The 18,102-nt window shown below is 55.9% G+C and overlaps 1 protein-coding gene across 1 annotated transcript in view; it reads right to left on the reverse strand.

Moving 5' to 3' along the window:
- The window catches only part of Tmem132d (transmembrane protein 132D), a 348,355-nt gene that overhangs the window by 50,681 nt on the left and 279,572 nt on the right, over positions 1-18,102 (reverse strand). The window contains 1 exon segment of the mRNA XM_010604286.2: positions 14,145-14,288. Coding sequence (XP_010602588.1) covers positions 14,145-14,288 — 144 coding nt within the window.

An 18,102-nucleotide genomic window follows, 5' to 3' on the forward strand; every position in this document is an offset into this window, starting at 1 on the left:
TCCCTGTTGTGAGGTGATCAAAATTTGTCATTTTGTCCCAGTTCTTTTTTTCAGGTGTTCTGGAGAAAGGCAAGACTATCTCCAAATTGCTTGTTTCTGGAGCAATTTTAAATTGTAGTTCAAATAAAAAGGGAAATACGTATGTATTTTAGTAAAAATTGGATCAGAAATCAGCCTGCCCCAAAAAAACACAGGCCCACAGCGAGACGTGAGCCCTCGGAAAGGATATGGTCCCAAAGCCCGGGTTTTTTGTTCCTCTGACATTGACAGCACCCTTTGTTATTTAGGACCTCAAATGTCTAATTTGTCTCATAACCATTTTTAAATGAAAGTAATTGGTGAGGAAATCATTGAGGAACATGGACACTGCAATGTGCATGCCGTCAGCAGACGAGGCAGGTGTCTTCCTGCAGACCACGACCTCCCTGGCCTCCTGAGCCCATGATTGCTACCATAGCAATGGTCTTTATAATTAGCACCTTCAGCTTTCCCTTTCTGTACTGCTTGCTTTTCAAGTTAGTGATTAACGTTGGAATAGGCAAGGCTGTGTATGTTTCCATGCCCAGTGCAAGGCTGTGTGTATTGTGTGTGGATGGCTGCAGAGAGCTGGGTGCCTTCCACTCCCTTAGCTCTTATTCTGCAAGATTTCCATGCAGTCTCTCGGTGATTCTCAGAAACATAATTCACTATCACCTGTAGTTGCCATGGTGCTCAGTAGATCTCTTGAACTTCTCCCTCCCAATTGAAGTTTTGCATCTTTTGAGACACAGCTCCTCCTTTCTGCAACCCCCAGTGCCCGCCATTCTGCTCTGCTTCGAGAGGGTTTGACTTAGGCCCCACATACACGAGACTGCGTGATGTTTCCTCACAATCGGGCTCACTCCACTCGGCAGACGGCCTGCAAGCCCACACGTGCTGTTGCAAATGACAGGGTTTAATGCTTTAAACCAAGAAGCATCCCACTGTGTCTGTATAAATCACATCACATTTTCTCTGCCCATTCATCAGCTGAGGGACCCTGCGGTTGTTCCCATTTCCTGGCGACTGCATAGCTCTGCAGTGAACACAGGAGTACCCAAGTCTCTCTGACTGACCTGTTGATTTCATTCCTGTTGGGTCAATGCCCAGGAGTGGGGTTGCTGGCTCATAGGTAGTCCGATTTTTAACTGTTTAGGAACCTCCATGCTGATTCACACCACGCCTGTACTAATTGAGACTCGCACCGAAGATGTGCAAGTGCTTCCTTTCCACATGCTCACCGGCACTTGTGATCTGGCAGAATACTGGGTCCTCTTCAGAGCCCATCGGCCATCAGAGCCTGCAGCTCCCTCCCCTGAGGGGTCCAACACACATCTCCTCTCCAACCCCAACATCACCACCACTTTCCCAGACCATCACAGTCCCATCCACTCTGGTGTCCCTGCCTCTGGGGCAATGTCATCTTCACTCTGCTGACTGAATCTCCTCCATGGACACCTTCATGGAAGCACTGGGGTGATGTCTGACCAAGTGCCTGGGTTCTGAGAGGCGGCCACGCTGACATCAAAATGAGACCATCCTGAGGGGAACGGGGTCACCCACCACTGTAGAACCAGTCACCGTGAGGTAGAAAGCTCAAGCTACAGCTCTCCTGCTATTTCTTGTGGCTGCTCAGCTCCTCTGCTTCCCACGGGGGTGCCTGCTGCATGCAGAGAGGGAGCATGTGCCAGGGGCCGTGACTGTTTCATGCGGGGCCGACTACAGGGGATTGAGAACCACCCAGCAGATTTGTGACCACAGTTCTGAGTGTGCCTGTGGGTGACTGACAAGCTGGCCCGCAAATAAACGAAGGGGGAGACCCACCCCGGATGTGGGTGGCACCAACGACAGATTTGCAGTCTGGATAGATTAGGGAGGAAAAGAAGAAGGAAGTGCCCCGGGCTTCCTGGGAGGGCTGACCTCACCTTTGGACACTGGTCTCCAGGTCTGCAGTCTGTCTGGCTTCCCATGCAGACTCGCACGGTGACCCTGTGACCTTGGGCTGCTGTACATCCTGGACCCCTCTTGTTGCGTGGCCTCCATCTTCTTGGCTGAATAGCTTCAGGATTTTCACACTTCTGACCCTAAGCCTAGTCAATCCCCTTGGAAAATTATGCGCATATGGTCTATGGACTCTGTACAGCGCTGGACCAACACGGGGCCAAGACTCCTGTCCTCTCCCGGAGTGAAGCAGGTGCACCTGCTCACCAAACAGCAAGCTGCCTCTCTCTCGTTTATAACCTGTGGGCCAGGCCTGCTCATGTGGCCAAGGCCAGGCTCCGTGCAGGGCAGGCCCACCCAGGGAACAGACACCGGGAGGCCTGGCTTTTTTGGAGTGTCTACAGTGACCCCAGGCCTGGCCAGAGCCTGGCTCCTGAGTGGCACTTTTGTCATTCTTGTATCTAGATACCCCGAAGCTCAGGCATGCCTGGGTGGGGTTTTGAGGAGGTGGCTGGACCGTGGGTGTGCGGTGTTGGTTTCAGGTTCGTGATACTGGGGTAAGGGTGAGTGATAACTAAATGGGTTTGGCACAGTTCTAGGTATGAATAATGGAGGCTCCAGCCTGGGTGTGGGTGGCACCAATCAATAGGTTCATAGCCTGGATGGGATGCAAGGGGCAGGAGGGGGGCAGCTGTGTCCTCAGGCTGTGGCTGACCTGGTGTCCTGTCACAGCTGGGCTCTGTCGCAGCACTCCCATGACCTGCCCTTGCCCATTCAGAGGGGCTAGGCCAGACATTTCAGGGTTAGTGGGTGGCGCTCAGGCCGGGGTGTGCATCTCAGGCAGGGGCAAGCGGCCTGCACCGCACGAGTCCCCCGGTGGCTGCTCCAACCGGAAGCTCCAGTCCCTGCTCCTTGGAGACCCTTCCTGCCATCCTGCTCCCAGGGCTGGGCCTCTGCTCCAATCCCCGCCCCCAACCCTGGTACCCATCTCGGGATTTGTTCATCCAGCCGAGGCCCTGAGCTCACGATAGCTGGGGCACGTGACCCTTCGTCAGAGATGCAATGGGGTCGGCACCAGTGGGGCCGAAGTTCGGGTGGCCGTGTGGTTCTACCTCAGGCTCTGTCTTGAGGACCACGATGACCTGAATGACCCACAGCTGAGTTTGCCAGGAGAGACGGAACTGATTTGCTAAACAAACCAAACTGAACCTAGGTGGAAATTATGACATAGAATTTCAAGTCCAAAACCAATTAATGTGAGCCGAGTTGAACCTGGGCTGAACCTATTTATTTTTTCAAATTGCAGAACATTCTCTGAATTGAACTTGAAGCTAGAATTCCCCTTTCTCCCAGCAAGGACAAGAGATCTGCAACCCATGGGCTCTGTAGCCCAGCAGCAGACAGGATGGAAGGCCGTCCCGGGCACACGGGGCCACTTGCACCGGGAGAAGTGTTTCTGACTTTTCAGAGAGACGAAGATTGCTATTATCCACCATCACCAAGCATAAGGCTTACAGCTCAGTGAAAAGAACTGCAATTTCATTTCAAAAGAACTCCTGGAGACAAAATGAAATAAAAACTGGAGAAAACAGGTCCACACATGTCTTGCCCGTAGAAATGGAGCTTGTGTTCACAAAGCTGCCAACGATAATGTTTTCAGGTGCTTCCTGGGGTTGCAGAAAGTTTAACCCTACATTTATACCCATCATCTGTCTGCCTGTCCACGCCTCTGCCATCCAGGTACGTGTCTGTCCATCTGCCTGTCATCTGTGGGGAGATGAGTGGTTGAGCCCAGTACCGAGTTCATAGCTGAATGTGAGGTCGGGGAGGTGAAGCCTGATTGGAGGAGGTGGGGTCCGGGGCGTGGCCTGGAGGGGTCTGGCTCCCTCTCCTCCCTGATCCCTCTCCACTTCCTGATGCTAGATCTCCACGCTGCTCTGCCTATGGACTGAGACTGCCACAAACTCTGAGGCATATAGAGCTCTCCTCCTTTGGTTTGTGGGTGTCACTTACTATGTCTAGCGGCAAAAGAGTAACTGAGACAATCTCAAATGCGTCGTCATAGCCCAGCCCGGACACTGCACTGGGGAAGCAGAAAACGGCCTGAGCTTCCTGACCTGTGCGGCCGGAGAAGCTCAGAGTAGGCTAGGGCACACGAACCCTCTCTGTGGGACCCTCGCGCTGTCCCATGGCGGGGGTGCTCTCTTGGAGAGGATGGGAATGCAGGTGCTCACTGCGGACAGTACAGAGCCTTGCTGGTGACATGAGGCTCCTCTGTGCATCTCCAGCCTTCCCCACAGGGACACTGACCCTCGGGGCTCCCAGGCACCTGGCCCATGCACTGGGGTCCCAGCACCGTCTTGGGGCACAGTGCGTATTCTCTCCTTCCCGGCAGGGTGCGTATTCCACCCCTGAGCAGCCTGGAGACTCAGACTCCCTCTTGCCTCGCCTTCCTTTGTCTCCTGGTCCACCAGGAGTCTGGGCTCTTTGGGACAGGACAGGTGGCCTGCTGAGCTCCCACGCCAGACTTCCTGGGCTCCAACCTGGGCAGTCAGCAAACTCCGGGTGCCTCAGTTTCCCCATCTGTAAGCAAGCCCATGCTGGGACCAGAGTAAAGCAAGTAGGAGTTGGCATTCTTATCATTACTTGTAAACTATGGCAACCTTTGCAAATCCATAGCAAAAGGGCAATTGTATTTTTTCAGAATTGATTTTTTATGTTCAGAATTCACATTAAAAATTAAAATTTAATACTGTCGATGCAATATTTTCACATATTACAAATGCATCATATGTATTGAGCAACGATCTCCAATAATTAGCTACGTCCTCAGTTTCAGTCCTCTCCCTCACAGGTCAGCAAGATTACTGCGTACTTTGCCCGGGAGGTGAGCAGAAGAACTACAGGCCTGATGTCCCATGTTGCCCCCCTAGCTGGGGACAGAGGGGTCCTGGGGCCGCGACCCCAGGAGTTGGGAGAGCCTGGATCCCATGTCACTGTGTGGGGGACACCAAGGACAGCGGCCATGGCTCAGATGTAGTGAGGCCAGTTGGAGGACCCGCTGAGGGTACGACGCGGAGCAGCTGGAGGATGGCAGCCGGGTTTGAGTTAGCACAGGGCTGGGGTGTGGCCCAGGGGCGCTGCCCGAGTGCAGCATTCACAAGGCCCCAGGACTGATCCCAAGCACCGAAAACAAAGGGAGAACAGAAACTCAGCACAGGCTGCCAACAGTGTCAACCGGGAAGCCAGAGACACTCACTGTCCCAAAAGCAACGGGTGCAGCCTTGGAAAGGTGGCGCTTCTCTTCTGAATCTTGTGTGGTCCCAGCTAGCTGTCACTCCTGAGGAGCGACAGGTCAGCTGCTGGCACTGGAAGGCACTTGCCCTTTCCTCTGGGGCCATCCTCTCAGCTCGGTCTGAACAAAGTGCCCCTCCTCCACAGGAGGGCCAACCCGCCCCTGCTGGTGACAACCACGATGTCCCCTCCTCTGAAGGCAGCTTCTGGTCTCCTGTGCATGACTTTCAGTTTTTGTCACCATATCCACGTGGCGCCTGTGCCTTTATTTACAAACAAGCATCTTAAACCAACTACTTTAAATTTATGGTGGTCCTACCTAACAACAGAGAGGAAAATCACAGTTGGATAAGCTAGATGTATGTGTTCTAAAAAACATTGAAGTAAATGGAAGATGTATCCCAGAAATATGGTAAATGTTTAAATCACAAAAATGTATTACAGGGCAAGACAAACTGCCACGAGTGCCTTCAGTCTCTCTCGCTTGGGACGTACTCCTCCCGTGTTCTCCCCTCTTCCCGCAGCAGCTCCCAAGCCCTCTCCCCTGAGCGTCTGTAGCCGCGCGGTCCTGGCTGCCTCAGTATCCTGAACAGACTCAAAACCTTGACCTTCTGTGGTCATGCTGACTTCAGGGAGGAAATGGAGGTCGTAGGGCGCCAGGCCTGGGGAATGAGGTGGGGATGACACAGTGTCGTGGTGTTTCGAGTCTGCCTTTCTCCCGGATGCAGCTGGCAGCTTCGCTCCAGTGTTTCTGATCATAACTAGTAAAGGGCCTCAGGACAGGGGACTTCAGAACAATGGGGACGCATGCACAAGGTGAGGAGTGACTCTGACGGGGATTAATGCCACTGTCTTTTACGGTAGTATTTCTTTTAAATGTAAACATTCACTATGCCTTGATCACACTCAAATAAACCAGTTGCTCACTGCGAAAGACCATCTCACCCTCCGCTGTGTGATACTGCAGGGCGCCACACCCGGTCTGCAGGCCCCGGGTTCCCGCACGAACGGCCCCCAGAGGCTCTCTGCAGTCAGCCTGTCCTTCCCAAGCCTCACTGGGGACGAAGTTTTGTTTTGAAAGCAGAAATAAATTCAGGTCCCTACTCCCTGAGGCACTGCTGCCAGGTCGCCCAGCCGAGAGAGCACCTGGAGCTCACTGCCGGTGGACTCGGAGTGTGGAAAGGCCCAGCAAGGTGCCCCTTGGCCTGTCTGTGGGGTGCATGTCCTGGTTTGCCCAGGGAGCAGAGCGACACTCATCATCACCAAAGTCCTTCCTGCCCTCAAGGGGGACCCAGCCGCAGCGGTGACTCCAGTACTAGCGAGGCTGGGGCACGAGGGTCACTGCGATTGTGAGGCCAGCTCAGGCTCCATGAGTTCAAGGCTAGGCTGACCACATAGCAAGACCCTGTGTCCAAAACCAAAACCAAAAAAACCAAAAACAAGTGACCTAGTCAAGGGCGGGCTGACTGGGTTCCTCCTGCCCATAAGTGGCAGGCTGGCTTCCCTGGGCACCAGGCCTCCGGTGTGGGTTCATGAATACTCGCATGGCCCCCCGAATCTGCTGCTCAGTGTTTGGGTGAAGGTGCCGCTTTCCCTGCCCGCCCCTCTGGAAGTGGCATCACCCACGAACGTCCCGTACACTTCCTGCCCTGCCTTAGCCTCAGGTCTGAGTGCGAGGAGCATGATCCGGTCTTGGTCGCAGCTCTTCTCTGCTGTCTCTGTCCCACTCCCCCCAATTTACAGCTCTCTGTGATCACCTCGGCAGCCTCCCTTGCAAACCGGACCCTCTGCTGCTTCTCCTGTGCTGGGGCCGGGAGCCCTGGGGCTGCGGATAGGACAGTGGGGCCTTCCGCAACGGAAACCCCCAATGTCTGTGTGGCACGTGGAGTGACTGAAGACAGCTGCTTCCTCCACCAAGGGCTGGAGCTGCTCTCTGCCCCTCCAGTGTGGGCACCGACACACATGGTGCCTGCCGGGCTCGGGCAGGGCTGGGCCCTTCCAGCCTTTCTCACACGGCTCAGCCACTGCCACACAAACCAGTCTGGTGGCCTTTGGGGGATGTGGCTGCGGTGGCAACTGTCTCAGTCACATTCTCAGTTGCTGGGACAAATGCCCAGTGCCCACAATTTAAAGGAGAGGTTAATTTTGGCCCACAGTTACCATCCACCCTCAACTGGCCTAAACCCAGAAATGCTCACCAACTGGGAGGGCCTGGAGGAAGGCGCCGCTCACATCATGACGGCCAGGAAGTGGATCAGGAGGAGCCGGACTGGGATGCAGGTGTCAATTACAGGGTGTACCTCGGAGGGAAGTGGGGAGGGCATCTGCTGTCCTCCTCTCTAGAGACCACGTCTATGAAGTCAGACCTAATAAGCTGTCCTGTAGGGCATCCAGATGGAAACATGTATGTACGACTCCTCACATGGCGGGAGACGAGAGGTACACAGATCTCCTCCCTCCCCCGCCTCGCAGGGAAGGATGGCTGCACGCGCCCTGCCACAGGACGAGAGGAGTGCCACGTGTGCATGCACCGAGCAGTAGGATCTTCTGTTTCCTGTCTGAAGCTCAAAAGCTGACTTGTATGCTGCAGGCTCTCCACGCCTGGCAGTGCCCTGCATGTGAGAGAGCCAGCAGGTGCACCAAGTTACTCAGTGTGCACAAACTTCCCCTCGTGTGTGTGAGTGTGGTACTAATCCTGATTTCCGACGGGAGCCTCTGGAACTTCTAGGGAACTTGGGCTCCGGGGAAAGTCCCTCCAGGGGCCTCTTCCCAGATGGCGAGTGGCTTGGCTCTACTCTCCCACACCTGATCTGGGCTGGGCCTGCATCCTGCTGCCCCTCCCCCAGTGTAGACCCTCAGTGCTGCTGAGCCTGGGAGCCAAGTGGGAGCACACAGTCCTCTCAACAGCGCACAGCCCTCTCTGGGGAGGTGTCTGCTTGTCCTGGGAAAGGCCTGGGGCGTAACTGTTATCTGGTCACAAAGCTGGTTTCTCTTTCTCTCTCTGGTTCAAAGACCTCCCACAGGGCAAGCTGGGGGAGCCCCTAGAAGTCTCCCTGAAATTAAACCAAGACTCTGTCAAGCACCCGTCAGACGGAAGCCTACAGACCAAAAGCCAATAATGCACAGCACCCCTTGGAATGGGGAAGCCTCCAATGGGGTTGTACACGCATTTTGCCATCCTTTGCCTGGGTTAATTTTAACTGTTGAATCACAGGACAGGAGCATGCCACTGGCCGGGTGCTAATTACTGGCCGCTGTCTTATTAACAAGCGTTCCCTTGCTTCAGGGCGTCCCAGCAGGAGGGAGCCATGGCAGGTGTGTTCGCAGTGCGTGTTTGGGATATCACAGTGTCCGGCGCTGGGCCCGGGGCCAGGTCCCCTGAGCAAGACCCCTGCTTTGCTAATCACACGTCCACGTGTGCAGTGCTCCCTTCCCCGTGTGACACACAGCTGACACGTCTGCTGCCCAAACCATCCCTCTTCACATAGCTGTGTGCTGCGTGGGTCCCGGGGTGGTCTGACACCAACGTCCCGGAGAAGCCCCAGGCCCACCCTGCCAGGCAGGCACAGTGTCCCCTGGAAACTCCTGGCCCACGGCCCCTCAGCACACAGCAAGCCTGGCACCCCATGTCTGAGTGGGCTCAGGAACCCACTGGCACAAGTGTGTGGGCCAACAAAGCACTTTAACCAGAAACAAGCCGGGAAGGGAAGCGTCCATGCTTTGTGACCCCAGATGTTTCTCATTTTAACCCGAACCTGGGTGTGTCACTCAGTGTCCAGAAAATCTGTATTTATCCAGCAGCTGTGGCCCAGGGCATGGGTTAGATCCAGAAGCACAGAGACTAGTGAGGCATGAACCCCGTCTTGAGTTTCTACACATCCCTCAGCCCCGGGCGCTAACATTCTAAGTGCAGCACAGGACCCCTTCACCTGACAGTCCGGACCTAATCTTGGAAACAGCCCAGGTGCCCATCACAGAGGAAGGGGTAAAAACAACTTGGCATCTATGCACAGCGGAGTACTTCTCTGCCAGAAAGAAGGGCACACCTGAGTCATCTGTAGGAAAATGGACTCACCTCGAGACCATAATGTTAGGTGAAACGAGTCAGACACACAGCTTAAGTATCACAGGGTTTCATTCTGTGAGAAACCCAGAGTATAAATATATTGAGGAGGAAAATAAAAGATGGATGATAAGAAGCAAAGAGACATCTTTTGCAAAAGAGAAGGGCACCAAGAGGTGCAGGGAGAGGAGAGAGGAGAGGGAAGAGGATAAGAAGGAAGTAAGACACGTTCTTGTACATGCACCAGCTCCACACAAGGTGTGATCATTACTGCAAATGTGGACCAATAAAAGCAAAACTTAAAAAGAAAAGAGAGTCAGATTCACTGTAACAAAACCGCTCTTGAAAAATCTCTGAAGCTGCAGCTCCTTAGCATTGGTCTGGCTGCCAAGCCCAGAGTCTGTCCTTTTGACCTGGGAATTCTCGGGACTGGCGGCTTGCTACCCTCCTGCCCTCTGGCTCCCTCCCCGAGCCTGGTTCGGTGAAGCCGCCCATGAGCCTGAACTCGCTGTGCTGCAGCCCCCTCTTCATGAGGAGAAGGACAGCAGAAGAAGTGGGGGCTGCAGCTCCACCCTGCCGCCCCTCAATCATGCACATGCCGGTGGCTGCTGGGTCCCTGGTGGCCCTGCCCGCCCTCTCTCTGCCCTGGGACCACGGGGCCAGGTGACACAACTCCATTCCATCAGCCCATCCCGGAAGCCTCGGTCCTGAGCTCATTCTCTCTACTGTCCTATGAGTATTCCCTGTGTCTATGGTACCACAGACTAACCCAGGGGCCTCTTCCATTTTGCAACTTCCCAGCTCTCCCTTTTTAAATTTTGAGACAAGGTCTCACTAAGTTGGCCACGCTGGGCTTGAACTTGGTGATTCTCCTGCTTCAGCCTCCCTCCATGCTGAGATTACAGGTGTGCACCAGCACATCTGGCTCTGCTTTTGCTTTTTTAATCTGAAGGCCCAGGGAAAATCCTCTGTCCAGCAAGCACATAGCTGCTCTCACTGCAGAGAAGAGTGGTAGCTCTGAGGGCCTGCGTTTTGCCTGTCCCAGAGGGAAGTGTCCCCAACAGTGAGTCCCGAGTGCCACACAAGGGACTGCTCTCTCCACCCCTCCATGGTGACACCGAGACCAGATCCCTTGTCCAAGAAATATTCCGGGCAGCCGACCCACAGAGGCTACTGGAGTCCATGTGAGCCGCAGCCTCCTGCCCTCCAGAGGCGGAGCAGCGAGGGGGATGAGGCAGCCGGAAGTGGCCCAGCTCTCACAGTGCAGGTGGACCCCGCCAGAAGAAGGCAAGGCCAGGTGGGCCTGGCTCATGTGGGACCAACGGGAGGGAGAGGGAGGGGCAGATCGGGGTGAGAGGACACAGTGCAGGGTGCGGGACAGGCAAAGGGAGGAGGCACGTGAGAACTGCTGTCCCCGCTGACCCGGTCACCTCTTTGCATCAGAGGCGTTTCAGAAGAGGGAGGTGGACAGAGTGAGCCGCGCTGGGAAGAGAAGAGAAACCCAGACACCTAGGCCCCAGGGCCCCCTGTGCGCCAGTGTGGAGCTGTCCTGCTGCTGCTTCCCTCCACATCTGCCCCAAATGTCTCCGGACACCACTCCCCAGGTCCCTGGGCTGCAGGGCTTGGGGGAGGACAGAGTGACTTAAGCAGGTCCTGTCAGAACAGCCCAGGAGTCTGGGAGGAGTGCTCGGTAAGTCCTGGTTCTTTCCTGTTGGCTGTGAGCCCATTCTGCGGCATGCACCTGGCTCCCAGCAGGGGACCCTCTCCAAAGGATTGCAAGATGGGGGAGAGGGAGGAAGGGAAGGAGGAGAGATGTGGGGAAACGGGAATCTGGTGACATATTTTGAGGTTCTGTGTACATTTCCCTTAAACGAGCCCCAACTCTGGACTTTCCATGTCAGACTACTATTTTTTTTAAAGTTGGGTTTTTTGGGGGTGGACTTCATAAGAATCACACTGGATACTGTTGCTAATACCTGAAATGCTCCCTCTGTGGCTCTGTTGCCTTCGGATGAAATGAAATAAAATAAGACACAACCACCAGCCCCCTCCAGCGTACGGCAGCAGGCTGAGGCTGAGGGACCGGGGCTGGATGGCTCCCCTCCCAGGGTCCTCTGCCCACACAGGGGCTGATGCTCCTGCAGGGACCCCAGTGACAGCAGAGCCGTGTGTTTCAGGTGACTGCCACCGTCTCTGACCCACAGAGCAGCACTGCAGCAGCTGTGCAGGCCGTGTGTCTCCAGTTCAGAGTCCTACACCAGCTGCAAGTCATGCGCAGAGTGCTGTGGAATGCTCTAGTTTTCCTTGCATGCCATCTATTTCTGGGATGACACAGGGACAGAGAGTTCCAGCTGGGGCTCAAGGTGGGCTTCCAGGGCTCTGATTGGATCCTGCATGGGACCCTGAGCCAATGGCCTTCTCCAGGAGGAGACAGGTCTGATTGGATACCTCATAGGTCTGTGAGCCAATGATTTTCCCCTGGGCTAGAAGTATGCACACAACACTCTAGAGGTGCTGGGCAGCAGCAGGAACTGCAGCTCCCCACTGGCCACCACAGGACCATGGCCCACACACTGCAGGAGATGTCTGGAACCCAGGTGTTCAGCATACCACACGAGCGACTGAGCACTGCCTTATTCCACAAGCCATGTCCCTCGGCCGCCCCACTGTGGGCTGATGGAAGTGTCCTGTACGCCTCTGGGTTGGCTGGGCCCCTGTGATGCCGGGTGCGAGGCTCTACACACCCCACACGCTTTCAGCCTAAGGATGGGGCCCTCAGGGGGGCCTCCTTGAACAGAGAGGAGCACACACTGCTGTTTCTTTAGTCCCAAGCATCTGCCCCGCACTTACTCCATGCCTGTGGTGTTGTAAGTGATGAAGGAGCAGAGGCAGCCAACCTAGCCCTCGGCTCCTGGAGCTGACAGCCCTGGGAGGGCAGCCAGACAACAACGCAACTGGCGGAGCACACACGACTGCGTGTGTGAGTGGGTACACGCGGGCACCAAGCCCAGCTGGCACGGGCAAGGCCGGGTCCCTGTGCTGCCCGGGGGAGGCTGTGGGGAGGGGTGCAGGGACCAGCTGTCTGGAAAACACAGAGCAGGGGGGACCTGAGAAGACTCTGGTGTGGCTGGAATGAGACAAGAGGGCCATGGCACAGAGGAGGGGAGCACAGTGTGCAGTGCGGTGCCCCTGCCCTCCTTGCCAACATCGCTTCTCCTTTGCATGGACCGGAAGCCAGGGAAGGGTTCTGATCAGGGGATGGCCGGTGGCTCATCTTCAGGTCAACTGGGCTGGATTGGGGTTAGCAAAGTGCACTTCCGGGGGTGGCTGTGAGGGCGCTTTCTAGTAGGACTGGCACATGGGGACCCCAAACTGGGTGGGGGGACAAGACTGTACTGAATATGGCTAGGGGCCAGGTGGAATGAAGGCAGGAGGAAGGAGCTGCTAGCACAGGATCAGTCTGTCTGTCTGTCTTTCTCCCTCACTTCCTGTCCCTCTCTTTCTCCTTCCTGGTCACCATGAAGTAAGCAGCTTCCCTCCACAGTGCCCTTCTGCCTTGATGCTTCTGCCTCGCCTCCGGCCCAAGAACGATGGAGCCAGCCAAGCCTGGACTGAGCCCTCTGACACCCCAAGCCAAATAAGCCTGCAAGTTGCTAGCTGTAGGTGTTTAGTCCCTGGGACAGAAAGCTAAAAGACACCTGTCCTGACCTGACAGGTACTGAACACTTGAACTGCTGGCTGCTGATTTGACAAAGGATGCAGGGGATGAGGTGGCACAGAGGCAAGAGGCTGCCGTTCTGATCTAGGGAGACATAGAGTCTGGACTGGCATGGTAGCCAGTCAAAGAGCAGAGGGGTTGGATCCTGGATGAGAGAGAGAGCGAGAGAGAACAAAGGACATCCCAGACACCAGCGGATGGCTACACCACTGGGGGAGCTGCCTGCCCTGCACCGATGTAAAGCAAATTCTGGAACAAGGCAGTGGAGGTGTGTAACAGTCATGCTCTTTTCTTGGTTTCCTGCACCTGACCTTGTCACTGAGCCCTCAAGGCCAGGGCTGGTGCCCCCAGGTTTCATGGCCCTGACACCCTGACCAGGATGGTGCTTGGTGGAGATTCACTTTGTGTTTGTTGACCGCTTTTTTGAGTGGGCAGAAACACTCCCAGCTGATCCCATTGGGGCAGGGGGTTAAAGTGATCCCTGCCTGGGGGCGGCAGGGGACTGAGGCCTGGCCTGCTGGGGCCCCTGCCTGGTGGAAAGCCACGTCCAAGGTGCTGCTGATTCTGCCACCTCAGCCCAGCTCAGCAGCACTGGGTGAGTCCACCCTCCTCCTGCACCCCACCGAGTGCCGCGTTTGAATCCTTTGCATTTGACTTAGAAAGACAAAGAGGAGGCTGAGAGGAAGGAGTCATGGGAGCAACACGGGCAAGCAGGTGGCCGTGTCCCTGCCCCGCCTGGTGCAGAGCCACAGTGGGACCGCAGTTCCTCCTCTCCCTGGGTGGCTCTTTAAGCCAAGGCTGGGGCGGCTGCATCCTTTAGAGCCCTGCAACTCCACACACTCTAGCTACCAGGCTTGCCCAGAGCAGCCACATGGCACCGGCCACCCCCGCCGGGTGCCAGGCCCTGCCCATGTCCTGTAATCTCCCCCGGGTGGGCAGAGGCCCAGGCATCGAGCTCACAGAGGTTCAGAGGCAACCCTCGGCTGGGTCCTTGTTGGCTCTGCAGGATCGGATTGAACCTGGCTGGGTCGGGAGGGGCTGTCACCCCAGGCCCAGGGGCAGGGCAGCGGTGGGAGGCACTGCGGCGGCGGTGGGCGGGTGCCAACTTGCCTTAACCACGTCTTCATCGGATGACCTGCACTCCACGGACTCCAGTGGCCCAGTCACGGTGCCATCCTCCGCCACCGAGACCACCCTCACCGGCACTGCCACCGTCTTCCCCGTGAGGACGGCCGTGTTCAGGATCTCCGCCTCCTGGAAGAGCAGAGACACCGTCACAGCCTGCACACGTGGAGCGGCCCCACCCCGTGGCCCTGCAGCCACCCGGCCCCACAGGCAGCAGCCTCTCGTCAGGCCCAGCAGCCGGCGGCCAAGACCCTGACAGCCATGAGATCCTCTCCCGTCCCCATCCTGTTTTCTGCAGGGGCTATGATGGAAACTGGAACAGGCCATGAAGGGAGGGTGACTAATGCCATGTATGTCAAACGCCTGCACAAACCTGTGCCAGACATCGTGTTAGTTTGAGACAGTCACACTATGTAGTGACTCAAGGTGCCTCAGCCTCCCGAGTGCCACCACATCTGCTTCAGATGTCCCTGTAAGAGCCACACATAAGTTGATCTGGCTGTTATCACAGCTTCCTGACCAGACAGGTGTTATCATTCTATCTGCTTTATACAAAGCACAGAGAGGTTTGGTAACTGGACAAGAATGCCAGGTAGGAAGTGATGAAGGCGAGATTTGCACCCAGGAATCCAAATAACCTTTCACACAGTGATCCAGGCTATGCCTTCAGCTACTGGCCAGGGGTAGGGTTGGAGTGGAGCTTAGTGTAGCGATGGCAACTCATATCCAGCAGGTGCAGGGGACGGCAGAAGCCTGGTGGAGGATCCTGGGTCTGCACGGTCTGGCCTCCAGAATGCTGCCATGGCCGCGGGGATGGTCCACGCCCCTCCAAGGCAACACACGCACCGTAACACACACACCCGCAAACATGCGTCAGCTCAGGGCGCCCAGCCTCCAGCACCAGGTTGGAGCTGAGAACGCAGCCGCTCTTCCCGCAGCCCAGGACAGGGGCTACTTAGCCTGGCTGACTGCACAGCACCTCTGGCCTCCTCTCCCAGGGCTCTGCGGGCCTCGTCCACGAGCCTGCTTCACATCAGGAGAAGACAGGGCCCCATGCGTCCCCCATGACAGACACATCGGGTCCTGGGGCCCAGGCTCGTGTGACCACAGAGCCTGGCTGAGAGTGCTTTGCTGGCCCAGGCCTCCAGAGAGCCCTGAAGGCCACCTGTCCTTGCCCAGCACCTGTCCTGGGACCTGCACTGCAGGCCTCGCCAGCAGAGCACCCACAGGAGGCCTGCACTGTGCCACAGTGGCGCCGTCCTTCGCCTGTTAGCTCCTGTCTGACGCAGTGGGGATGCCAGGTAGTCGAGCTGCGTTTCCTTTGCCGGCTGTTTCTTCCACGCTGCTTCCCTGGGGGCGGAGTTTCCTCAGTTGGCAGGCGCGCAGGGCGGAGCCTTTGGATTGGACCATTCGCAAACCTGCCTTCCAATACTTTAGGACAGGCAGGACAGGGTTTGGAAGCTCCTGGCCTCTGAATACTCATGGGCCATCAGACACAGCAGCTCCCCAGTTAGCTGCTTCTCCTCTGAGTTTCCAGCTTGATTTCATTGTATTTTGGGTTAAAAAAAAAAGCAAAAAACAAAATTGAAGGAGCAAAATCCAAATGCTCGCCCTACTGCCTTTGGGAAGGAAAAAGCCCCTCTGGCTGAGAGACGAGGATGGGAAGGACCAAGCTGTGCTTTGGAGAGGGTGGGAGCTCCCACCCTGTGGCCCACACAGGCCCGGGCGCAGGAGAGGAGCAGCTGGGAGAGCCAAGTCCTTCCTGTCCACACCGGGTCCAGGGACGGCTGTGGTGGAAGATCGAGACCATCTACACTGTGGCAGGGAAAATCAGAGCCCTCCAACGTGCCTGAAACAATGAAGCATTGCCGGGGCAGCCGCAGGTCCAGGGCGAACATGTGGATGTCTCACCGAAGCCACACATGGCAGGGTGCAGGGACGCCATGCTCAAACTTGGGACCCCTGAGTCACCTGCACTGGACGTCACACAGCCTTGAAGGCTCAGGTGCACCCTGCCCTGCTCCGCCTCGCACAGGCCCCTGAGCCTGGGACACAAAGACTCCAATGCCCTTGCCCTGCTCAGTCCCCACATTCTGTGTGCACCTGAGACAAGGGCTCCAGAGAGGCTGGGAGGATGCAGAAAAACAGGAGAGGTGGCATGGGCTCAATTGTAGATCCGTCACTAAGGCCAGGCCCTGGATGATTTCCTGAGACCCGATGAGCTGTTATCCACACCACAGAGCAGCCACTGTCCCATTCTGTGGGAGATTCCCCTGAAAACAGCCTGGGACAAAGACTCAGGAGTGCTTGTGCAAAGCTCAGGACGTCTCCAAAGAGGACAGGAAGTGACATGGGGAGAGGAGGCAGCCCCGGGCACCACGGTGGGCACCTCGCACTCGGTCTGCAGACGGTTACGTGTGGTAAGCAAGTCACAGGGAAGAGTGTGGGTGAATGCGTGTGCAGTCCCATACACTGTGCTCCGGTACAACTCAATCCTGCGAGAGGACTCGCTGGGGTGACCTGAGGTCACTGCGTGTCACACACAGGGCATCTGCTGGGGAGGAAGCCCAGGGGCGAGGAACCTAGGGCTCCGTCAGGCCGACCTTGAACTTCTGCCCCAGACACCAGACAGGAGAGAGGAGGAGGTCTTGCTCACTCCAGCCACCGTCCCCCGCATTCAGTTGTGACGCAGTCATGCCCTAGCACTGGCCACCTGAGAGGGGCTGTCCCAGTGCTTCCTTTCAGTCTCAGGCTGAAACAATAAGTTCAATTGCTTTATTGTTCCCAAGCAGAGAAAAACAGATCTATTTTTTTTTTTTTTGCCATGTTTGCACAGCTCCTTTGGAGACTACCTGCCAGTCTAGACAGGGTTCTGAAATGACCCCGCATCTGCTTATGTAGATGAATAAGGTTGAAAAAAAAATACATAGAAGTTTCGCTGCGGCAAGGGCTCCTTTGTTCACCACCCAGAGGTGCCCTCCTAGCACCTGGCCAAGGAGGGTCACAGACGCAGACGTCTCGGAAGACAGCACCCTTGGCAACCAGAGTGGGTCTGCAGGGAGCCAGAGGCTCCTTCACGCCCAGCACCACACAGCTGGCCACCATCTCGACCTCCAGGTGTGTGGGTCTGTGGGAGATGTGTGTTGGAGGGCATAGACTTCTAGTTACCTGGCACACAGCTTCACGGGGCTGAGTTGTGCACGAGTGAGCTCTTCCTCGCTGGTCACAGTCTATGCTGCACCGGGATTGAGGTAAATGCCCTGCTGTCTGTTTAGAAAGGAGAGGGGCATCTGGCAGAGGTCAATTTTCCTGCTCCACCTCCTTTGCATAACCAGGCACTGTCCGTTTTCCTCTGCAAAGCTCTGCTTCTTTGTATCGGGCTGCCTGGGGCACCACAGACAGAGGCCAGGTGTCTTGAAGGTGTGACCAGCACACATTCTCTCCTCGGGGTCTGAACTTCTCTGCAGGGAAGTGAGGAGGCTGCCAACACGAGCTGCAGCAGCCCCGGGGAAGTCCGGGCTATTGTCCCAGGCGGGTGTCTCCTGCATAGACCTAGCTCCCTCAGCTTCCTCATTCATTCCTGAGAAAGCCTGTGCTCTTCCCTTTTTAAAAAAATGCAACCAGTGTCTGGGGATTTAGCTCAGTGGCACCGCACCTGCCCTGAAAGTGCAAGGTTCCAAGTTCAATCCCAGGTACCAAAAATAAACAAACAAAAAACCAACAAAATACCAAAATGCAACCATAATTAGTTTCTTTTGCTTATGAAGCACACTGATGAGTAAATTTGACCAGGAAAGTAGTTAGAAGAGGTTTTATCCTAGACTCTCCTTGAGACACGTCTACACTTCTTTAATCAGCATCATCTCCTTATTCTTCCTTAACAATTATCAATCTAATTGGTACTTGTGACGAATGTTGTGCTTGTCTGTATTTTTCCAAAGTC

Source organism: Fukomys damarensis, unplaced genomic scaffold, assembly GCF_012274545.1.
Source record: "Fukomys damarensis isolate Sample0158 unplaced genomic scaffold, DMR_v1.0_HiC HiC_scaffold_12, whole genome shotgun sequence".
NCBI classification, from domain to species: Eukaryota; Metazoa; Chordata; class Mammalia; order Rodentia; family Bathyergidae; genus Fukomys; species Fukomys damarensis.